At 41.2% G+C, this 25,933-nt stretch overlaps 1 protein-coding gene across 1 annotated transcript in view; it reads left to right on the top strand.

The window, feature by feature from the left end:
* The window catches only part of LOC126148418 (general odorant-binding protein 83a-like), a 41,710-nt gene that overhangs the window by 1,351 nt on the left and 14,426 nt on the right, over positions 1-25,933 (top strand). Inside the window, exon 2 of the mRNA XM_049915757.1 lies at positions 15,358-15,433. Within this exon, the coding sequence (XP_049771714.1) occupies positions 15,358-15,433 (76 nt within the window). The remainder of the gene's footprint in view (positions 1-15,357; positions 15,434-25,933) is intronic.

Genomic DNA, 25,933 nt, shown 5'->3' with positions numbered 1-25,933 from the left:
GAGAAATCGGTTGGAAACGTTTCTCATGTCAGCACGTTGTAGGTGTCGCCACCGGCGCCAACCTTGTGTGAATGCTCTGAAAAGCTAATCATTTGCATATCACAGCATCTTCTTCCTGTCGGTTAAATTTCGCGTCTGTAGCACGTCATCTTCGTGGTGTAGCAATTTTAATGGCCAGTAGTGTACCTCCCGAGTCGGACAGCCAGTAGGGACAACTCGTCATTCGATAGCAGCACTTGTCCGTGTTGTGTTTCCTAGGTATTTCTTCACCAAACACGATGAGTTCGAACTCTATCGACAAACTCTCTCAAGCTGACCTGCGATGTTTGCTGTGTCTTTTGAATCGAGGAACGCGTCGTCTCCAAAAGTTTGTTCTAGGAACGCAAGCTTAGAATACCCAGTAGTAAAGACCACATTTTAGGCCAAAAATTGGCATACATGTCATTCATGAACCTATCCATCTTTTGATCTGCAGCTCCCTGTATTGGCCGTCTTTGCAGTTAAAATTTTCGGGATTTGAGGTCCACCAGTTAGGCAAAACACCGTTTTTCCCAGTACCCAAACATATTTTGGCACCACTGTGCCATCATCAGTGGGTTTTATTAAATTTTAACATGAATTCTCTGGACCACTTTTGTGTTAATTATTACAGGTAGCTTGTCATCTGCAACCAAACGATGTTGATGAGAAAGTATATATATATATATATATATATATATATATATATATATATATATATTTTTTTTTTTTTTTTTTTTTTTTTTTTTCCTGAGAGCTAACCTATCTTCTAGAGTGTAATTTAGTGTTCCGCGATGTGTTCGCGCCTATTTTCGTATTTACTTACGTTTTCGTGTGGCAAGCACTTCCATTCTCCGCATCATGCTGAGATGTTGTGATGCATACGTAGCTATAACAAGTATTTTCCACAAATAACGTAGTATGAAGTAATGAAAAGTATCATATTTTTAACGAAATGCGGTAAAACCGACTCTGTGTTCCAACACACTTAATATATTTGATGTACCTAAAATTAAACGCAGTTTTAACAGTAAATATAACAATGTTAATAATCTCATTTAGTAATTCCAGTAAGTAAGCATATGAAATACCCCGCAGTTCGCAAGTAACTATTTTCCAGTTACATGCATTGGAATTTCAGTCTCAGTTCGTCTTCTCTCCAAACTGGACAGGCTAGAAACTTTCCGTACATAGAATTTGTTCGTACGAACGGTAAATATTCTCACTAGCTGATAATCGTGATGATACGTGAGGCGCACTTCTCGGTAACGTTTATCATTCGTTTGCTGTAGCCATCCTCTAACTGTAGATGACCTTCACAGAAGGAAGAGATACTAGAAATTGCACCGCCATGTTAACCAGCATATCCAAAGAACCGTTACATTCCACCTTTTATTTTGCAGTGATGCACTTAGCAGATTTTATGACACTATAAAGCGCAGTGGATGGCAGGTACTGGAAATTCAGATCTTCTGATGGAGTGGTAGTACCATTACAGTCTGACGACAGCATAAGGAGTCTACATCATTCACGAGTGGCGCACTGAAAGAACGACACTGTACGAGCTCTAATTTCTCTGATTCTCCCGTTGTGGTCAATGCGCAGCATTTATGAGGAATGAAATTGTATGTCACCTCACCATTCTTGGAATGTACCTTCTTTAACAGTAACCTTCTCCGTTGTGCAAAACGCCTCCCTATAGTTTACTGAACATCTCCGTAATGTTCCTGGGCTTACTATAGGAGCCCATCGCAAAAAGTGCTGCTCTTCTTTGGATCATCTCCATCTATTAATCTTACCTGGTGCAAGGCCCACACTGATAAACATTACTCAAGAATAGGTCTAACTAGTGTTTTGTGAGCCACTTCTTTCACGGATGAATTAGACCTGGTGATGTACCCTTCTTGTAGACAAAATAATCGTTCGCAAACAGCCTCGCAGGGCTTCTGGCATTATCCAGCACGTTATTTATACATATTTATGTCTTTATAACGCTCTGTTGTGGTACTTGCTTAGTTACTTTTATATCTAATGACTTCCCAACATTAAGAACCACGTGGTGAGTGCAATCTTCAATCAAGACGTATATCTGATCCATATCTGGCAAGCTTGTATTTTGTTCACTAAACAACAGTACGAAATTGTATCAAATGCAAGGAACACGGATCAACTTGGGCACCATTGCCTATGATCCTCTGCATCTCACAGACAAAGAGAGCGAGCTAAATTTCAGAAGGTACCTGTTTACGGAATACACGTTAACTACTACAGAGAGATTTTCATTCTCCAAAATGATCACATTATTTAAACATTAATTGGATCCCATAATTATATAACACGAAGATGTCAGCGACACATGCCTTTAGACATGTACATCCCTCTGAATACTCTTCTTAAAAACGGGAATGACTTGCAATTTCTTTGCAATCGCTTGATATCCTCATTGCTCCAGCTATCTTCTATACACTGTTGGTATAAAGGAAGCAAGTTCTTTCGCATAATCTGAATAGCTATGTTATCAGCTCCTGATACACTTCCACTGATGGACGATTACAGATGATTTACTACTCCAATATCTGTCAATATCTGTTAGTTCCATGTTTGTGATCTCACTAGCGGTTCTGGCGCTGCAGTCCGGAACCGCGGGACTGCTACAGTCGCAGGTTCGAATCCTGCCTCGGGCATGGGTGTGTGTGATGTCCTTAGGTTAGTTAGGTTTAAGTAGTTCTAGGGGACTTATGACCTAAGATGTTGAGTCCCATAGTGCTCAGAGCCATTTTTTTGTGATCTCATTGAAACGAGGAGCTGTATAACAAATGGTTCAAATGGCTCTGAGCACTATGGGACTATGGTCATCAGTCCCCTAGAACTTAGAACTACTTAAACCTAACTGACCTAAGGACATCACACACATCCATGCCCGAGGCAGGATTCGAACCTGCGACCGTAGCAGTCGCGCGGCTCCGGACTGAGCACCTAGAACCGACCTGTATAACAGTTTTCTGCAGTGCAGACATAGAAACAAGGATCGCCAGCGTTCAAAAGACATTCAGAATATTGGGAACGAATATTGATCTAGGTCTTGACAAAATTATGAAATACGCAGGAAATTAGAAGCCATCTTATTTTATGAGGGCTGAATGAAAAGTAATGCCTCCACATTCGTTAATTGGGTTTGGATGGGGATATTTTAATAAATCAAACGTAGAAATAATTCTTAGAATGTGATCTTTAATTACCAATATTCACTTTTCCACATAATCACTAGCCAATTAGATACATTTCTGCCAACAATGAACAAGTTTTCTGAAGTCATCACGGAAGAAGTCGACACTCTGCTTCCGCAACCACAGTCTCACAGTTCTCTCAACGTCTTCATCAGAAGCGTAATGATGTCCCTGCAGATCATCTTTCACTATCGGGAACAGATGAAAGTCAGACGTTGCTAAATCAATCTGTCAAAATCTGGCCTATGAAACTCGGTGGTTGCTGTCACAGTACATCCAACTCTTCGTTTGTCATTCAGGTCAGATGTTCCAGCCTCAATAACTCGCCCAACGATGCACAGTACTCACATCAACACAATCACCATAAACTGCTTTCATTCTCTGATGCATCATCTCCTTTGGGGTGGCACCTTCTGCTGTCAATAATTCAATGACTACACGTTGCTTAAATCGCATTGACTGACCGCCTGGGCAGGGTTCCATACTTTACACTGTAACAACACAACCGTTCAATGCTAAGGCTTCCCACCAGCTGGAGCTGTAGAGAAAAGACTACGGAACAAGCCAGTGCCTCCTGCATACCAATGCTGCCAACTGTTGAAGAGTTAAGAAGGTGGAGGCGTTACTTTTCAGTCAACCCTCGTACTTTATCGCAAGTCTCTCATACTGTGAACGGTTCTAAGTGAGTTTAGGCACAACTTTTTGCTAGCCCAATAATATAAATGATAAGCAAACTGGTAGACTATTATCATTAACCTGTAACTGTTGTAGGAACACGAACATATTCTGGGTTCGAAAAGCGATTTTGTCTAATAGAAAACGACGTTTTGAATTCTGCCTATTAGAAAATCCTGAATCCAGTCACAAATCTGATCCGATAAATAGTAAGTTCGTATTTTGCTCACTAAGCGAAGGTGCTGAAATGTGTCGAATACCTTCCAGCGATCAAGGAACACGACATCCACCTGGGCACCATTATCTATCATCAACATGTAGTTTCACGATCCCAAAATACGTTCTGAGTTCAAAAAAATTAATACTGATTTCGTGCGCTTCATGTGAGATGCAAATAGTGATTTTTGTACATGACATGCAAACCATGGTCAAAAACGAACGAGCGTACTCGTATCCTGTCATCTATATTTGCAAGTATACGTTCTGCGCCTTTCCACACTGTCGTCTGTTAACAACAGGTGAAGGACACGCCAAGTATCTCCAGAAAAACGTCAGTGACACTAGAAACTCTTAAATAAAAGATCGTAATATGCCCTTCGATATTCAAGGTCATCCAAAACAAAAGTAGCGTCAGGAGTGCCTCACAGAAACGTTTTGAAACTGATTTGGTTCTCACTATGCATGGTGAGCTACGTCAGGGCATCAGAATAGCACGGGCCCTCTTAGTGACAGACAGAAGTGCTTCAGACCGAAATTGCTGAAGGCGAAGAATCGCATGACGTACTGTTGACAGTTCATGCGTGAGTAGACGGATAGAAGGTATACGTCAGTTAACTTTGTTATTTTAAAAGGAACTATGCCGTATTTGGGTTCCAAATATCATTTACTAGTGGGATAAGGTCAGTGATACTTCACAACCATGACGAAAAATTGCAGAATAAGAAGGAGTTCAAAACTGAAACCCTTTTGTAGTTCTTGCGAAAGGCTGAGAGACGCACCATCCGAATGCTATAACACTTTCGATAGAAAGTCAGTCCCCTCGGCAATTAAGTTGTAGATGTACTGTGGGCACCGTTGGAAGTGCCAACTGAGAGCTCTGTTTCCTGCCAATAGCTTGATTGATGTCCTGCCGCCCTTCACACCATAAGCAGAAAAGAAGGTTCAGCATAGCGAACAGAGATATTTTTTAGCCTCTACAGATGTGTAATGATGATTATCCGGTATCCACATGACGACTTGATATGACAGCGGGGCCTGAAGACGGTGTAATATAACATCGAAATCGATTGCAAATAAAATAAGATCTATAACTGCAGCTGGCGCTCCACGATCTGTCGAAAGACAGATTTACAGAGGTTGTACCGAAAGAAGTGCAATCGGTACCGCTAATCAGTGTAGTTACATAGAGAAGCTCTTATTACAACTTGTGGTAGTCGAGAAAAAAAGAACTGTCAACAGCACGTCATGTGATTCTTTGCTTTCAGCAATTTCGGTCTGAAACACTCCTGTCTGTCACTAAGAGGGCCTCTGCTAAATCAGTATTGGTCTGAAACTGTATCACAATCACTCAGTTATAGCATCAGTTTTTTTTCTTTCTTGGCTATTCGCGTATAAAAAATGCAATACTTATGACTACCGATGCTACCCCTAGTCCATTGATTTAGGGTCAAAACTGTACAGTCAGTAGATGATACAGGTACTAAACTAAGTATTTAGAGATGACGAACCAATAGTCGGAAATGAAATGGTTCAAATGGCTCTGAGCACTATGGGACTTAACTGCTGTGGTCATCAGTCCCCTAGAACTTAGAACTACTTAAACCTAACTAACCTAAGGACAGCACACAACACCCAGCCATCACGAGGCAGAGTACGTGTGCCTCCGTAGCAGAACGGTTGCAAACGAGCAATTAATTTATGGTACAAAGAATGAAAGCGACTTCTATGGAAAAGGCTTTTGAACAAAAACTTATAAAAAAGTGGATTACGTACCACCCTCTTAAGAAGAAGAAGAAGTTTTGGTTATAAGACACAGAAGATTTTTAGTTGAGTTTAATGAAGAATAATTTAGTTAATTAGAAAAAAAGGAGCGTGTCTAACTGTTATGCGAAGGACCCGTCTTCAATTCCCGGTTCTGCCCGGTACGTTTCCTCGGAGGGACGAATGGAACGGGTTCCACTCAAATTCGCAATACCAATGGAGAAACTACTTGAATGAAAACAAGCTGATCCAGGGTCCAAAAAGCAGACAACGACCTGGAGGGCGGTGCGCTGATCCAATTCTCCTTCACACCGCATCCGTATGGCGCCAAGGAACAGAGGATAATACGGCAGTTCCCTGGGCTCAACATAGAGTTTAGCCTGTTTTAAATATCTTACAAAAAACAACTGTCTGCTGAATCGACGTTGATAGCGCTACTTTGCAAACCAAAACGAAACTATCTGCGGTTTATCCACTGTAGAGTTTAATACGTTTTCCAGGATGGAGCTGTACTCATTACACGAACTTGCTGACAAGCTTCTAACCTATAGTGCAGCAGGATGTACTGACTGAAAAACCGAATAAATGCATAGATAAAAGTTTCACAGTAGGTAGCACCCATAGTAAAAGAAGTTTATCATCGTAGACAAAAATTTACGAGAAACTATGTAGTTGAAGCCACAGAGGACGGGCTGGGCTCTCGACAGAGAACAGTTCTCATAGTAGAATTTGAGAGAATGATGCTAGATTGCGTCGGAGTAGAGTGATCGATTAGCACCTGTTAACTAGTCTGTAATACGTCCACTTCGAGGAAAACGGTCGGAGGGTATTGATGCAGCAGCAGTTACATCCCCACCTCAACCAACGCGTGCAAGTCGTCGTCTTCTTCTTTCTTTCAAGAATTCCAGCCTCCTTCCACCTTTTCTTCGGTAGGCCTTTTGGTATGTAGGATCTTGCCAGTGTGGGAAGTCGAATTTCCTCCCCCCACCCATATGATCTTCTCATTTTGCCTGTATTCGATTATGTTGTCTTTCATGACAAAGATGTTTAGTTTCTGACGAATATATTCATTCCTTATTCTGTCGTGTCTTGTACATCCCTTCATAGGTTTTAAAAATCTCATTTCTGATACTTGTATCTGATGTTGTTCGTTTTTCGTTTAACCATGCTTCGCTACCACATATTATGGACTGCCGCTATTCTATAAAAGTTTATTGAAGTCTTTTTACGAACTTTATAAACTATAATGTTCTTCTTATAATTCCACAAATTAGTCCATGGGGCCTTCTTATTCATCTGTTCCTTAACTTCAACGTTTCTTCATGTGACATATCACAACTCACAACCTAGATACTTAAAAGACTTGTTTAGTCTATTATTTTTTCAACAATGACAATCTTAGTTTTTATACAATGTTTTCCCGTGACTGCCATTATTTTGCTTTTGGTTGCCGAGATCTTCAGATTATGTTTATTGTCGATTTGGCCAAGTCTGTACACTAGGATCTGCAGTTCATCTTCTCTTTTCCCAAAGATTACCTGGTCATCCACAAATAAAGGAGTGCTAAAACTTTTCTTATGTACTACTTTAAAACTACGAGGGTGAGTCAAATGAAAACCTTAAATTTGTAGTAACAAATCGAAATTTCGCGCTGTTATCCTGCATGTTGGTAAGTGTGCTACAAACAGCATGCAGAATGTGGCAGCACAGTGCAGATGCACACGTAGCATCAGAGTATCAGTATAAAGATGGCCGCCCCACTTGCGACTTGCACCAGGGAAGACCAGCGTTCTGTTATTCGGTTTTTGCGTAGTGAAGGTGTGAAACCTATTGAAATTCAGCGACGAATGAAGGTTCAGTACGGTGATGCATGTTTGTCACAGCAGCAAGTCTACGAATGGAGTAGGAAGTTCGCAAATGGTGTGACTTCAGTGGAAAATGCTCCTCGTCCAGGTCAGGCATAACGAGCTGTGACTCCACAGAACACTGAAGCAGTTGAAGCCATAGTGAAGGAAAACCGGCGAGTGACACTGAATGAAACTGCAGCATGTTTAGAAAATAAGCATGTATCAGCACACCATATTGTGCATGATGTGCTCCAGTTTCACAAAGTGTCTGCAAGACGGGTGCCACGGCAGCTGACTCCGAAATGAGAGAACGACGTGTTGTGAAGAACTTCTTCGGTGCTTCGAACGAGAAGGTGATGGTTTCCTTGCAAGAATCGTTACTGGGGACGAAACCTGGGTTCACTTCCACCAACTGGAAATGGAGAGAGCAAGGAAGGAACGGCTATTGCCCCGTGCTAATCCATACATCAAATGGGCATCTGCCAACTCCGCATTTGTAAACATTGCACTGACTGCAAAACCACGTTCGTGATGAACACTAACCTGTTGATGCTACGTACTGATTTGCTTGATGCTAGTACTGTAGAGCAATGAGTCGCATGTCAACACAAGCACCGAAGTCAACATTACCTTCCTTCAATTGGGCCAACTGGCGGTGAATCGAGGAAGTACAGCACATACTGACGAAACTAAAATGAACTCTAACATGGAAATTAAGCGTTTCCGGACACATGTCCACATAACATCTTTTCTTTATTTGTGTGTGAGCAATGTTTCCTGAAAGTTTGGCCGTACCTTTTTGTAACACCCTGTATTTTTCCAGTTAACTCCGCTAACCGTACCACAATCACCCTGTCAGTTAACGTGCGTTAAGCTCCGATTAAGCTTTATTACATGTTCGTGCAACGACTATTCCGTGCTATTTTGAGAATAGAACTTGGGCGGCTGCTAACCAGGGACTGCATAACTGGCCCTTAGTAGTATTGCATTCTGTCAAAAAATTTTGGTCAAAATTTCATTTTCTAGGATACATCGAGCAGATAATATGTAATCGTTCTTCCTGTTATTCCTGTTAGTCATTTATTTCTGAATTTTTTATCTGAATCTATGAATTTCACTAATAATTATAACAACGCTATCAATGGCACGCGCAATCAACCACATAAACCAACAGCGATTGGCATTCACCAGTCGGGGTTTATTCGGCTCAGCTCGCATAGCCCCTTTTGTCTGTGGGAATTTTTTTTATTTCTAGATGCGATGGGGATTCCCTGGCAGAGACGTTATGTACACTATGCATGCATTCAAAAATCAGCTTATGATTCGACGGAAATCAACTTAGAATGTGTTCAAAAATGTTCAAAAACCAACAGGCATGCGTTTCAAAATCAGTCGAACAATAGATAGACCAATGTGCGCAGGTTGCTAGGCACTTTGTGAAACAAGGTGTTTTTCAGCAAGAATAAGAATTTGGCGCTCCCTGAAAATGCCGCCCATGGCTCGTACCCCGGTTTTCCCGCTCCCCTTCCCCCTCCCCCCCCAGATCTGGGCCAGACAAACAGTGCTCATAAAAAGTTCCTAATGGGCCAGGATTGGAGACTAATTTCACGCCATGCTAATGTCAATCAGTTTAAATAACGATGGGAATTGTGCTGTCATGAATGCAGGTTCATTACCAGTTTCCAAGAGAACACTGGAAAGAGAACTGCATTCAGTGGACATTTGAATTTGGGTGCCTCACAAAGAGCTGAACATCTTAAATGAGCCAAATAATGCTGGAACTGTATTGTGACTGAGTGGAGATGTGTAGTGTGGTCTGATGAGGCACAATTTTGCACCTCTTTAAATAATGCAAGGCTTCGAGCACGGCTCAAGTGTTTAACCTGCAGTGTATGGAGGGTGTAGTACAGGCTGAAGGTGGTTCGGTTCGGTGATGTCTTCCTGACTTTTTTTTTTTTCTTTGACTTGATCCCACTCATTCCGGTTACCAGGAACATGAACCAGGATGTTTATATTTCAACATTAGCGATGACCGAGTAGTGCCCTCTCCTTTACATCTCCATGATAAGTACACTATGGATGCTCTCGTCTTCGAAGCTGACAACAGTTCTGTTCACAAGGATGCACGCATACATACCCAATCACATCTAGACTGGCTCCCTAAATCGCCTGATCTTAATCCTACAGGAAATACCTGCAAATATTAGACAGCAAGTGAACGTAGAAATCAGTTTTCTCGCGATTTGGTAGCTCTCTGGTATCTAATCACCAATGCTTTGTGATGGTGTACATGATCAGTTAGAGATGTCACTGTATTGGAGAGAAAGTGCTACAGGTCATGTGACTATACAGTCGACGTACACTGAGTTTTCAAAAGTCGTTGGGATAGCGATATGCACATATATAGCTGGTAGTAGTATTGTGTACACAAGGCATAAAAGGGCAGTGCAGTACAATGGTGGAGCTGTCATTTGTACTTAGATAATTCATGACACTGATAATTAACAGACTTTGAACGCGGAATTGTAGTTGGAGCTAGACATATTAGACATTCCGTTTCAGAAATTGTTAGGGAATTCATTATTCCAAGACCCACAGTGTCAGGAGTGTACCAAGAATACCAAATTTCAGGCACTAACTCTCACCAGAGAAACCGGCTTTCACTAAACGACTGAGACCAGTGGCATTTGCATAGAGTTGTCAGTGCTAACAGACAAGCAACACTGCATGCTACATGAAACAATGCGGAAATCAGCGTGGGGTGTATGACTAATGTTAGTATCCATTGTGGTGAGATACAGTGTTAAGGGGCTATGCAGCAGATGACCGACACAGTACCTTTGCTAACAGTATGACATCACCACCTGCAGTGCTTCTCGTGGTCTTGTAACCATATCAGTTGGACCATACACTACCAGAGAATGGTGGCCTGGTCAGATGAGTCCCAATTTCAGTTAGTAAGAGCTGACAGTAGGGTTCAAATGTGTTGCAGACCCAATGAAGCCATGGACCAAAGTTGTCAATAAGGCACTGTGCAAGATGGTAATGGCTCCATGATGGTGGGGACTGTGCTTACACGGAATGGGCTGGGTTCACTGTTCCTACTGAACCAAACATTGACTGGAAATGGTTACGTATGGCTAGACCATTTGCAGCCATTCATGAACTTCATACTTCCAAAGATGGACTTTTTTTTAGGGATGACAACATGCCATGTCACCAGGCCACAGTTGTATGCGATCAGTACGATGAATATTCTGGACCATTCGAGTTTATGATTTGGCCATTCAGATCGCCATACATGAATCCCATCGAATATTTATGGGACATATTAGGGTGGTCAATTTGGGCACAAAATCCTGCACTTGGCAACACTTTCACAATTATGGATGGCTACAGAGGCACTATGGCTCAATTTTTTTGCAAGGGACTTCCAATGCTGCACTAAGCTGGGCAAAAGAAGGTCCAACATGATACTAGGAGGCATCCCATCACTTTTTTCACCTCACTGTATGTTGCAATGGTTGTAGGAATGGTTAGTTAATTAGTCAAGTTCAGAATGGACAAGATGAAGGTTATCAGCACATGGCTGCCCCATGCATGTGGCAATAGTGAAAGCACTGAATTTTGCACTTAGCTCTATGCTGAGGTTCTATTGTGAATACTTAAGATTTGGAGAAAATTATAACCATAAGCATCAACTGCCACAGGCCCAATGTGTAACAACTGTCTGTTTCATGGGCATCAGTGTGGCACAGTAAGTTAGTTGGTTCAATGATCCATAGATCATTTGCATGATAAAATTTAATTACCTGGAACAAGTCATTTTATTTTCATACAGCAAATTAAATTGTAAATATGGCTACATACTGAACATGTGTAAGCTTTTTGAATACACAGATGTGAGTTAGTAATTCCTACTCACAACATTACCACAACAGCTGTTCTTCTACGGAATAGAAGGAGTTTTCAAGGAGAAATTCTTTTACTTTTCTTTCAAATTTTAATTTGCTGTCGGGCATTTTATATCACTGGGTCAGCTATCAAAAATTTTAGTTGCAGTAGTGCACTCTTCTGTGCTAAATATGACAGTAATGTGGAGTAATTACTGTCATTTTTTCCTCTGCTATTGTAATTATGTAGATTATTGTTCATTGTGGACTGAAGAGGATTATTTACAATGAACTTTATGAGGGAATAACTGTGCAGCAGTAGTCAGAATGCCAAACTTAAACAAAGATCTACAAGATCACCACAGGTCAGTGTTGCATGTTACCATTACTGCGTGTTTTTGAACAATGAAGACTTACTTTATTAAAGATGGGCATTCCACATGACATGACTGAATGAAAATATACAAAATATGACTATGTACTGATTTTTACCCCCTCAAGATTTGCAATGATTGTAAATGCAAATGTTGCTGAACTAAGCTGTTTTGAGAATTCCAAAATGCACTTTTTCCTGTTTAAATTTTCATCAACATGAACACCTAAGAATTTTGAAGTTTCCACCCTATTTATTATTTCTTCACCAAGTGTTACACTTAACATTGGTGTAGTCTCCCAAGATGGGCAGTATTGAATATGTTTGTCTTTTTAAAACTTGGCAGAAAACCAGTTAATGACACTTTTAAGAACAATGTTTACCATTTAATCCATTGCTGTATGTATGCACAGATTGATTACAGTAGTATCATCTGCAAAAAGAACTCATTTTGCCTGACTATATCAGAAGCAACATCATTTATGGATATGAGGAACAGCAGACCTAAGACTGAGCATTTGGGAACACTATAGGTGATATCTCCCCAGTCACAATAGTATCCCTGGGCTACATTGGTTGAATTACTAAGTACAACTCTGTTATGTACAAACAAATTCCAGGAAGACCTTGATGATCAGAAATTAATCACATCATTCACTATAGATACCAGTACAGAATACTTACATGAACATCAGATTTCTTCCAATTACTAACGGCAGTTAAAGTGCACCCAGGAACTTTAGTAAAATGGACCCAGAAACTGAAAACTACCCATACTTCCAGGATGAGAGAGTATTAAGCTAAGAGAAATGTTCACAGAATTAAGTGGTACATGGTCCAGTGTAGGCCTAAATGCAGTATAATATAGACATTGTGATATACAGTCACAAATAATGGTATTTCAGCTCGCACAATTACATTTTAATCTCCACTGGCGAAAGTTCACTTATCAACAGATTTTAATATATCCTACACAGGCCAGCATGAATGAAATATGTTGTCAGGTTGAATAAACCAAACAGGTAACTAACATTAATCACCTCTGTCAATTACTCATTGCTAGATGCCATGAATTAAATCTCCCTTTAAAACAAACAGCATCTAACAAACACTGTCTCTTTGGAGACTTATAGCTCACACATATCTGTTAGATATATTTCTGTTTCTATATCTATATCAATCAACAAGAGCTTGCTATTCCTCTAATGTGGAACTGGCCTTATGAGATCAGTCCCACATCTCTGTGTAAATTGCACTATTCTTTCTACTATGATGACTGTGTACTCATTGACTTTTAGTCTGAAAACCACTGTTAAGTGCTGCCAGATGGTACTTCCCACTGTACCAGTTATCAGGGCTTCTTTCCATTCTGTTTGTATAAGGAGCATGGGAAGAATGAATGCCTAAATGCCTCTCTATGCCTTGTAATTAGCTAATCTTATATTTCCCAACCCAACTGAGGTCAAACATAGGGATTTTATTAGCTTATTACTAGATTCATCATTTAAAACCGGATCTTGAAACACTCATAATCCTACCCTCCCTCACATCACCAGCTAATTTTCACTCTCTTCACAATTGACTCGTTTTGTAAGCTAAGACAGGAGTAAGATTTACAAATAAACTTTTTTTACTTATCTTCTTTTCTTGTAGTTGGCTCCAGTTTGTCACGTCTAGGGTTGATTCTTGAGGCTGAAATTTTTGACATTGTTGGTTCCAAATGACATGATAATGTTTAACTAAGCCTGCTTCATGATTTCTGTTTTTATAAATTTTAATATGTCACATTCTTCTACATCACACCATCTTTACAATTTCCACTTCTATATCACCACAAATCACATTGTTGTTGCCAAACATAAAAACACATCTGATCTCATCAGAGGTATGCCCACTATTAACTCATTCTGAAGTACGACCAATATTCCAAAGAGTTTGCAGAACTAATAGAGTTTACAAACTATCTTGACAAAGGAAGAATCTTCACCAAGTTATATTATTATTTTATAAATGAGATCAGAAATAAATTTAATAAATATTGTCAGATTGTGCAATTAATAACAGGAATATTAAATGTGCCAAATATTTCATAATTTCAAATGTTTCTAAAAGAAAAGTAATTTTAAGTGTACATATAGCGTTAGTACATATTATTGTAACAAAGTTATTCATTTTTATACATTTTAGCCTGAAATATACATTGTATAGAAAATCATATGAAATTCTTTTAGTTAAACAGCTAATATTAACCTATATAAGATTCAAAAATATGTTTGGTATCGATTACTTCTGTTGAATAAAGGTAATATTAGAGGATGGGCTCCCTTTACACACTGTAAGTAGACTTTCACTAAATAGTTAAGCCTCTGCCAGTTTAGCTTTTCCAGCATCTCCATAATTCTCTCTCATGCATCAGACAAATCTGTGACCATTTGTTGTGCCCTACTTTGTGTATGTTCAGTATCTCCTGATAGTCATATATGTCATGGGTACCACACACTTCAGCAATGTTTAAAGATGAGTCATAGTCATACTAGTTTTTTCATACGCAATCTTGTCTGCAGACTGACTGAATTTTCATAATATTCTACCAACATACCAAACCCTGTCATCCTGAATGTGCTACAACTGAGTGTATGTCATCATTCCATTTCATACCCCAACCAGTTGTTTTGTATTGTATGAGCCGATCAATTCTATCTGTGGCTCATTGAGGATTTAGTCATAGGATACTACCTTTTTTCATCATGTTTACTGCAAAATTTAATATTTCTGAACATTTAAAGCAAGTTACCAATCTTTACACCACTGTAACATCTCATCAAGATCTAACTGAATGTTTGTGCAGCTTTTACAGACAATATTTCATTTTAGATAACAGTGTCATCTGAAGAAAGTCTGAGGCTACTATGAATATCGTGTGCACCTCATTATTATACAACATTAACAATAAGTTTCCCAACAGATTTTCCTTGTGCCATGCTTGCAATTTCTTCTGTCTGTCAATAACTCTCCATTCTAAATAATGTTCTGTGTTCTCCCTGCCAATAAAACCTCTATCCAGCCACAAATTGCACTTGATTCCTCATACAGCCATACTTTTAGTAATGAGCATAGTTACATTACAGATTCAAATAATACTTTCTGGAAGTCAAGAAGTAGTGCATCTAGCTAACTTTCATGATGTCATGCAAGAAAAGTGTGAGCTGAGTTTCGCATAACCAAACTGTATTCGTACATTCGGTGCTTTCAATGACACATGGATAGGAAATTACATATCTGTGAAATCTTTTGTTAGATCAATTTTGTTACACTGATCATTTTTATTTTACTTTGGTTCACAGAAACTGACTGGACGCATTATGGATGCAGCAAAGGAAGTGGACCACAAGTGCCGTGGATCTACTGGGGTGCCAAGAGGTAAAGATGAGAGAAGGAAGTATGGGTGGAACATTAGAATCATTACCGACATTATTACAGTTAAAGATATGGGTGGGTAGTGCAAGGATAGAGAAGAGAATTAGTCATAATAATAATTATTCTGTGTTTATATACTTAAAAACAAAGATGATGTGACTTACCAAATGAAAGTGCTGGCAGGTCGACAGACACACAAACGAACACAAACATACACACAAAATTCAAGCTTTCGCAACAAACTGTTGCCTCATCAGGAAAGAGGGAAGGAAAGGAAAAGACGAAAGGATGTGGGTTTTAAGGGAGAGGGTAAGGAGTCATTCCAGTCCCGGGAGCGGAAAGACTTACCTTAGGGGGAAAAAAGGACGGGTATACACTCGCGCACACACACACACATATCCATCCACACATATACAGACACAAGCAGACATATTTAAAGACAAAGAGTTTGGGCAGAGATGTCAGTCGAGGCAGAAGTGCAGAGGCAAAGATGTTGTTGAATGACAGGTGAGGTATGAGTGGCGGCAACTTGAAATTAGCGGAGATTGAGGCCTGGTGGATAACGGGAAGAGAGGATATATTGAAGAGCAAGTTCCCATCTCCGGAGTTCGGATAGGTTGGTGTTAGTAGGAAGTATCCAGATAACCCGGACGGTGTAACACTGCGCCAAGATGTGCTGGTCGTGCACCAAGGCATGTTTAGCCACAGGGTGATCCTCATTACCAACAAACACTGTCTGCCTGTGTCCATTCATGCGAATGGACAGTTTGTTGCTGGTCATTCCCACATAGAATGCATCACAGTGTAGGCAGGTCAGTTGGTAGATCACGTGGGTGCTTTCACACGTGGCTCTGCCTTTGATTGTGTACACCTTCCGGGTTACAGGACTGGAGTAGGTGGTGGTGGGAGGGTGCATGGGACAGGTTTTACACCGGGGGCAGTTACAAGGGTAGGAGCCAGAGGGTAGGGAAGGTGGTTTGGGGATTTCATAGGGATGAACTAAGAGGTTACGAAGGTTAGGTGGACGGCGGAAAGACACTCTTGGTGGAGTGGGGAGGATTTCATGAAGGATGGATCTCATTTCAGGGCAGGATTTGAGGAAGTCGTATCCCTGCTGGAGAGCCACATTCAGAATCTGATCCAGTCCCGGAAAGTATCCTGTCACAAGTGGGGCACTTTTGTGGTTCTTCTGTGGGAGGTTCTGGGTTTGAGAGGATGAGGAAGTGGCTCTGGTTATTTGCTTCTGTACCAGGTCGGGAGGGTAGTTGCGGGATGCGAAAGCTGTTGTCAGGTTGTTGGTGTAATGCTTCAGGGATTCCGGACTGGAGCAGATTCGTTTGCCACGAAGACCTAGGCTGTAGGGAAGGGACCGTTTGATGTGGAATGGGTGGCAGCTGTCGTAATGGAGGTACTGTTGCTTGTTGGTGGGTTTGATGTGGACGGATGTGTGAAGCTGGCCATTGGACAGGTGAAGGTCAACATCAAGGAAAGTGGCATGGGATTTGGAGTAGGACCAGGTGAATCTGATGGAACCTTTCCTTGATGTTGACCTTCACCTGTCCAATGGCCAGCTTCACACATCCGTCCACATCAAACCCACCAACAAGCAACAGTACCTCCATTACGACAGCTGCCACCCATTCCACATCAAACGGTCCCTTCCCTACAGCCTAGGTCTTCGTGGCAAACGAATCTGCTCCAGTCCGGAATCCCTGAAGCATTACACCAACAACCTGACAACAGCTTTCGCATCCCGCAACTACCCTCCCGACCTGGTACAGAAGCAAATAACCAGAGCCACTTCCTCATCCTCTCAAACCCAGAACCTCCCACAGAAGAACCACAAAAGTGCCCCACTTGTGACAGGATACTTTCCGGGACTGGATCAGATTCTGAATGTGGCTCTCCAGCAGGGATACGACTTCCTCAAATCCTGCCCTGAAATGAGATCCATCCTTCATGAAATCCTCCCCACTCCACCAAGAGTGTCTTTCCGCCGTCCACCTAACCTTCGTAACCTCTTAGTTCATCCCTATGAAATCCCCAAACCACCTTCCCTACCCTCTGGCTCCTACCCTTGTAACTGCCCCCGGTGTAAAACCTGTCCCATGCACCCTCCCACCACCACCTACTCCAGTCCTGTAACCCGGAAGGTGTACACAATCAAAGGCAGAGCCACGTGTGAAAGCACCCACGTGATCTACCAACTGACCTGCCTACACTGTGATGCATTCTATGTGGGAATGACCAGCAACAAACTGTCCATTCGCATGAATGGACACAGGCAGACAGTGTTTGTTGGTAATGAGGATCACCCTGTGGCTAAACATGCCTTGGTGCACGACCAGCACATCTTGGCGCAGTGTTACACCGTCCGGGTTATCTGGATACTTCCTACTAACACCAACCTATCCGAACTCCGGAGATGGGAACTTGCTCTTCAATATATCCTCTCTTCCCGTTATCCACCAGGCCTCAATCTCCGCTAATTTCAAGTTGCCGCCACTCATACCTCACCTGTCATTCAACAACATCTTTGCCTCTGCACTTCTGCCTCGACTGACATCTCTGCCCAAACTCTTTGTCTTTAAATATGTCTGCTTGTGTCTGTATATGTGTGGATGGATATGTGTGTGTGTGTGCGCGAGTGTATACCCGTCCTTTTTTCCCCCTAAGGTAAGTCTTTCCGCTCCCGGGACTGGAATGACTCCTTACCCTCTCCCTTAAAACCCACATCCTTTCGTCTTTTCCTTTCCTTCCCTCTTTCCTGATGAGGCAACAGTTTGTTGCGAAAGCTTGAATTTTGTGTGTATGTTTGTGTTCGTTTCTGTGTCTGTCGACCTGCCAGCACTTTCATTTGGTAAGTCACATCATCTTTGTTTTTAAGTATATTTTTCCTTCGTGGAATGTTTCCTTCTATTATTCTGTGTTTATATAGATCTCCAAATAGAGACCTGAAAAACTTTCTTACGAAACACGAAATAGCACTAAACAAAACAATGAGAGCAAAAAGAAAAACAATTCATGTGCTTGTCTGTGGACACTTTAATGTAGATTTTAGTAAACCATAAAGGGAAAAAACTAAATCATAAAATATATTATCAACCTACAACATAGAGAGCAGTATCTGCTCCCCCACTTGTGAAACTGAATACTCCAGCTCTATTTCAGGTCAGATAACAATTACAGCAAATAAGCAAAATTACATTTACAAGTACTAAATCTGGGTCTAAGAGACCACCATGCACAAGTCATACATTTTGATACCCCAAATAACTCACCACATAACACAAAGCAACTAATTTACTTTTCAAGGTAGGCTATATAGCAACCACAGAACACCATTCAGAAGCTACTTAGAGCAAAAATCTTGGGATTCTGTTAATGAGCAGTGTGAAGTATCACACAAATTTGAATTTTTCACAGATATTGTGATAAACTGCTTCAATCTTGCTTTCCCTTTAACATTTAAGAGAATGTGTGTGTACCACTGCAGGTCCTCTGCTCCTCCATTGGTGCACTTACATTACAAGTGTATTATCTGAGAAGATTCATTGCCTTGCCTTATTTTCACTCAGATAATACAACACCAGGTATCTGATACTAAAACACATTCATTATATCAAGTGACAAAAAAAAATGTTCTGCAGACAGTGGAGCTTGCCAGGCTCACACACATGACCACTTGCTGGTGCATCTCTAAGTTACCTGGTGCTGTTACCAAAGGGTCAGATGCTCCAGGCAGTTGCACCCAACACAGCTACATGTATTCCCTACAGGGAGCAGATTACACTGAACAGGTTGACTTGCCCAGTTGTAATATGCAGCTCTAGATGCCACTAGGAGTGGCAAAAATGAGTTACAGAACTCAACAGGGTACAAACATCCATAACAGGTGGGTGATCGAGTTTGGTACATTAAAATCTTGTGCCAGGAAATGTAGCTAAGAAAAGATGGACCACATCTGACTTTGACAGATACTTTAAAGCTACAAAGGACAAAAGCAGTATGGAAAGGGGAAAAAGAGAAATTGTGGATAAGATAGATCAGCTCAACAAAGCAGAATAGAGTTTATCCACCTTCAAATATTTTATATGTTATTGGTGCAAATATTTACACATAAAGCTAAGAGATATCAAGTACATAAAAATTTCATGATATTTACATCACTGACACATTGTTGCACATAAATGTGTACATTATATATGCAGGCCCCTTTTAGCCATTTATTTAATACAACTTAGTATGTCAGAGGTCACACTTCATGTCACTTAAATCTGATTCCTGATACTCATTTATGGAGTAGTATGCCTTCTTTTTAAATGTGCTGTAGGGGAAAGAATGGACTGCTTTTGAGAGTCTACTGAAAAATCTGAGCCCTAGATATTTGTGGTCATTGCAAACCCTTGCTAGCCTACTGTAGGGTGCATCACTAAAAACAAAGATGATGTGACTTACCAAATGAAAGTGCTGGCAGGTCGATAGACACACAAACAAACACAAACATACACACAAAATTCAAGCTTTCGCAACCAACAGTTGCTTCATCAGGAAAGAGGGAAGGAGAGGGAAAGACCCTCTCCTTCCCTCTTTCCTGATGAAGCAACTGTTGGTTGCGAAAGCTTGAATTTTGTGTGTATGTTTGTGTTTGTTTGTGTGTCTATCGACCTGCCAACACTTTCGTTTGGTAAGTCACATCATCTTTGTTTTATATATATATATATATATATATATATATATATATATATATATATGTGTCTGCTTGTGTCTGTATATGTGTGGATGGATATGTGTGTGTGCGCGAGTGTATACCCGTCCTTTTTTCCCCCTAAGGTAAGTCTTTCCGCTCCTGGGACTGGAATGACTCCTTACCCTCTCCCTTAAAACCCACATCCTTTCGTCTTTCCCTCTCCTTCCCTCTTTCCTGATGAGGCAACAGTTTGTTGCGAAAGCTTGAATTTTGTGTGTATGTTTGTGTTCGTTTGTGTGTCTGTCGACCTGCCAGCACTTTCATTTGGTAAGTCACATCATCTCCGTTTATATATATATATATATATATATATATATATATAGAGAGAGAGAGAGAGAGAGAGAGAGAGAGGGAGGGAGGGAGGGAGAGAGAGAGAGAGAGAGGTTTCTGTCAGTCCAGCAGAATGCTGGCAGGCATTATCATGGAGTAGCATCACTTCATGCAGTCTTCCTGGTCTTTGTTCTTGGACTCTGCAAGACATCTCAGTTGTTGACAATAAATGTCCGCACTGATGGTTACACCTCAGGGAAGCAATTTGTAATACACCACCCACTCACTGTTCCACAAGATGCACAACATTTTTTGGACATGTATAGGTCTTGGTATGGAGAAATTTGTTTTGTTTGGGCTCAACCATCCCTTTCTTTTCCTTATGTTTGCTACAGGACACCATTTCTCGTCACCAGTAATGATACAGGATGGGAATGGCCAGTGATGTTCATGAGCTGACAGATGATGAGCAAGCAGAGATGCACTTATAGCCAATGGCTGATTTTTGTGATTTTGGCTTACAGCAGGCGGTATCCATAAGTCCAATTTTTGAACACCCCACATTGCATGCAAATGTGACATAATGGTGGAATGATCACAGTTCATCACATTTGCCAATTCTCGATAACAATGACATGGTTCATCATGGATTAATGCATTTAAATGATCTTAATCAAACCTTGAAGGTCTTCCTGAATGTGGTGAGCCACTAATGTCGAAACAGTCCTCCTTAAAATGAGAAAGATTTTCTTTCCATGCTCTGTTCTAAGGTGTTATCCCCACACACAGCATGAATGTTCCTACCTGCCTACAATGCAGTCACCCCTCAAACAGGAGAATATCTACATCTATACTCTTCAAACCACTGTGAGGTGCATGGCAGAGGGTACAATCCCATTGTGCCAGTTATTAGGATTTCTTCCTGTTCCATTCACATATGGAGTGCAGGAAGAATGAATGTTGGAATGCCTCTGTGCATGCAATAACTGTTTTAATCTTATCCTCATGACCCTATGTGAGTGATATGTAGGGAATTGTGGTGTATGCCTAGGGTCATCATTTAAAGCCAGTTTTTGAAAGTTTGCTAATAGACTTTCTCAGAATAGTTTATGTCTGTCTTCAAGAGTCTCCCACTTCAGTTCCTTCAGTATCTCTGTGACACTCTCCCATGGAACAAACAAACCTGTCACCATTTGTGTTGTCCTTCTCTGTATATGTTCAGTATCTCCTGTTAGTCCTGTTTGGTATGGGTCCCATAAACTTTAGCAATATTCTAAAACCAGTCACATGAGTGATTGGTAATCAGTCTCCATTGTAGACTTCCCCAGTATTCTATCAAGAAATGAAAGTCTACCACCTGATTTACCCATGACTGAGCATTTGAAATTGTTCCATTTCATATCCCTATGAAATGTGACACCCAGGTATTTGTATGAGTTGGCCAATTCGAACAGTGACTCATTGATATTACAGTTGTAGGATATATCACTCTTTCATTTAGTGAAGGGCATAATTTTATACTTCTGAATATTTAAGTAAAGCTGCCAATCTTTGCACCACTTTGAAATCTTATCAAGATCTGACTCAATATTTATGCAATTTCTTTCAGACAGTAGTTCATTATACATAACTGCATCATCTGCAAGAAGTCTGAAGTTACTATTGCTACTGTCTACGAAGTTATCAACATACAGCATGAAGAGCAAGGGTACCAACAACACACATCCCTGGGGCTCACTCAAAGTTACTGCTACATCTGATGATGACTCTCCATCCAAGATAACATCCTGCATCCTCCCTACCAAAGAGTCCTCAATCCAGTCACATATTTCACTTGATACACCATATGATCTACTTTTGACAATAAGCCTATGTGTGGTAATGAGTCAAATGTTTTTCAGAAATCAAGAAATACTGCATCTACCTGACTGCCTTGATTCAAAGCTTTCAGTATGTATGTCAGAAACATTCTGATTTCTCCACTTGGCATTCTATTTTCTAGCTTTCACTGCTCCACTCACTCTCCCCAAACAATGAAATGACAATATCTAAAAATCAAGTAACAACAGTGAACTACAAATAAAAAATGACAATTGATAAATAAACCCACAGCAACAGGAATAACAACATGCAAAGCAAAAATGCTACAAACTTATGCACCAACCTAATAGTTGTAACCTGCAATTTTTCACATTACATACTCAAAACTAAACATTCACCCATTTACCAGTTTCATGTGCTATTATTTTGTCAATTTCAATCATATCATATTTTAGTTTATCACTGCATGTATAGCTATGAGGTGTGGAAAAACTATTAAAGTGAGGTCATGATAAAATCATATGGCAATTTTTTTTTTTCCATATGCATATAAGAATGGTGACTGCACTCTAAATCTTCTAGCCAAATTTCCTTTTTAATTACAATAATATATTTCATGCCCCAGTACAAACATAAATAATTACAATCTCCTATTGTGTATTTCTAGTACTTACTGTTTGTACTTGCACCATTATGATCTAAGTAAAATTTTACTGGAGCACTTTAAGTTAATGTTGTATTGAAAGTAATTTTTATTAATAGCAAGGGATACAGTTGGGGAGCACAAGAGCTAGAGAGTAAATGTGGGAATTACAAGATGTATAAAGAGATGTCTGCAAAATAAGCTGTTATCAGCTTTAAACAATATTCTTCCTGTTGTAGAAAGAATATTTACTTTTTCCTGCCATAAGATAATTCCAACAGATCACACAGAGGTACTTTCAAATACACTCCTGGAAATTGAAATAAGAACACCGTGAATTCATTGTCCCAGGAAGGGGAAACTTTATTGACACATTCCTGGGGTCAGATACATCACATGATCACACTGACAGAACCACAGGTACATAGACACAGGCAACAGAGCATGCACAATGTCGGCACTAGTACAGTGTAAATCCACCTTTCGCAGCAATGCAGGCTGCTATTCTCCCATGGAGACGATCGTAGAGATGCTGGATGTAGTCCTGTGGAACGGCTTGCCATGCCATTTCCACCTGGCGCCTCAGTTGGACCAGCGTTCGTGCTGGACGTGCAGACCGCGTGAGACGACGCTTCATCCAGTCCCAAACATGCTCAATGGGGGACAGATCCGGAGATCTTGCTGGCCAGGGTAGTTGACTTACACCTTCTAGAGCACGTTGGGTGGCACGGGATACGTGCGGACGTGCATTGTCCTGTTGGAACAGCAAGTTCCCTTGCCGGTCTAGGAATGGTAGAACGATGGGTTCGATGACGGTTTGGATGTACCGTGCACTATTCAGTGTCCCCTCGACGATCACCAGTGATGTATGGCCAGTGTAGGAGATCGCTCCCCACACCATGATGCCGGGTGTTGGCCCTGTGTGCCTCGGTCGTATGCAGTCCTGATTGTGGCGCTCACCTGCACGGCGCCAAACACGCATATGACCATCATTGGCACCAAGGCAGAAGCGACTCTCATCGCTGAAGACGACATGTCTCCATTCGTCCCTCCATTCATGCCTGTCGCGACACCACTGGAGGCGGGCTGCACGATGTTGGGGCGTGAGCGGAAGACGGCCTAACGGTGTGCGGGACCGTAGCCCAGCTTCATGGAGACGGTTGCGAATGGTCCTCGCCGATACCCCAGGAGCAACAGTGTCCATAATTTGCTGGGAAGTGGCGGTGCGGTCCCCTACGGCACTGCGTAGGATCCTACGGTCTTGGCGTGCATCCGTGCGTCACTGCGGTCCGGTCCCAGGTCGACGGGCACGTGCACCTTCCGCCGACCACTGGCGACAACATCGATGTACTGTGGAGACCTCACGCCCCACGTGTTGAGCAATTCGGCGGTACGTCCACCCGGCCTCCCGCATGCCCACTATACGCCCTCGCTCAAAGTCCGTCAACTGCACATACGGTTCACGTCCACGCTGTCGCGGCATGCTACCAGTATTAAAGACTGCGATGGAGCACCGTATGCCACGGCAAACTGGCTGACACTGACGGCGGTGGTGCACAAATGCTGCGCAGCTAGCGCCATTCGACGGCCAACACCGCGGTTCCTGGTGTGTCCGCTGTGCCGTGCGTGTGATCATTGCTTGTACAGCCCTCTCGCAGTGTCCGGAGCAAGTATGGTGGGTCTGACACAACGGTGTCAATGTGTTCTTTTTTCCATTTCCAGGAGTGTATGTATGAATGTTTGCTAACACATAGAGGCATTTGTTCCTTAAGAGTTTTTGTTACTGATAATGGAGGGCAGTTTTGACTTATCTGTGACGCACACTATCATAATATAGGACACAAAAATATTTTTCATGTAGGTATTGACGTCTTGTCTATGGTTATAATCACATTATGTTCTCTGGTTCAAAGGTATTCAACAAGTTCCCATTTAACATAGTGAAGGAAATTATGAATCTCTGCCAGTTCAAAAGGGAATATGAATCATACCCCATCAGACACTCTTAAAAATATATCTATGAAGATGGTATCTGTTCTTTTGGACATGTCCAAAAGAACAGATACCATTGGCAACCATGCAGATCATTAGAATGAAATTACAATGAAATGAATACTCTTAGCTGCTTACAGGCGTTGATGTAAGTCATTGGGGACAGTTGAAAATGTGTGCCCCAACTGGGACTCGAACCCGGGATCTCCTGCCTACATGGTAGATGCTCTATCCATCTGAGCCACTGAGGACACAGAGGGTAGCGCGACTGAAGGGACTTACCTCTGACTGATGGGATCAGTTCTTTCCGACATGTCCAAAAGAATAGATACCATATATATATATATATATATAAAATAGAGGGAAACTTTCCACATGGGAAAAATATATGTAAAAAGAAAGATGATGAGACTTACCAAACAAAAGCGCTGGCAGGTCGATAGACACACAAACATACACACAAAATTCTAGCTTTCGCAACCAATGGTTGCCTCGTCAGGAAAGAGGGAAGGAGAGGGAAAGACAAAAGGATTTGGGTTTTAAGGGAGAGGGTAAGGAGTAATTCCAATCCCGGGAGCAGAAAGTCTTACCTTAGGGGGAAAAAAGGACAGGTATACACTTGCACACACACACATATCCATCCACATATACACAGACACAAGCAGACATTTGTAAAGGCAAAGAGTCTCTTTGCCATATGCCTATTCAAAACAAAATTCATTACACTATTTATACAACACTTGCAAGTTTCATGATTATGTACATTTTCTTTCACATATTCATCAATCGTATAAAAAGATTTCTCTATCAGGTACTCCTTGAGAGTTTGTTTGAATGCTGGAAATCTATTGTTAAGGCATTTGATGTGTGGTGGGAGAGCATTAAACAGCTTAATTCTGGAGTAGTAAGCTCCTTTTTGAACCATAGTGAGACTTTTCAATTCAATGTGCAGACTGTTTTTGGTCCTTGTGCTATAGTCATGAAATTGGCTGTTATCTTTGTAGAAAGAAGGGTTATTACAGACAAA

Source organism: Schistocerca cancellata, chromosome 2, assembly GCF_023864275.1.
Source record: "Schistocerca cancellata isolate TAMUIC-IGC-003103 chromosome 2, iqSchCanc2.1, whole genome shotgun sequence".
NCBI classification, from domain to species: domain Eukaryota; kingdom Metazoa; phylum Arthropoda; class Insecta; order Orthoptera; family Acrididae; genus Schistocerca; species Schistocerca cancellata.
Note: the sequence above shows the minus strand (reverse complement) of the source record. Positions and strands in the feature narration are given on the sequence as shown.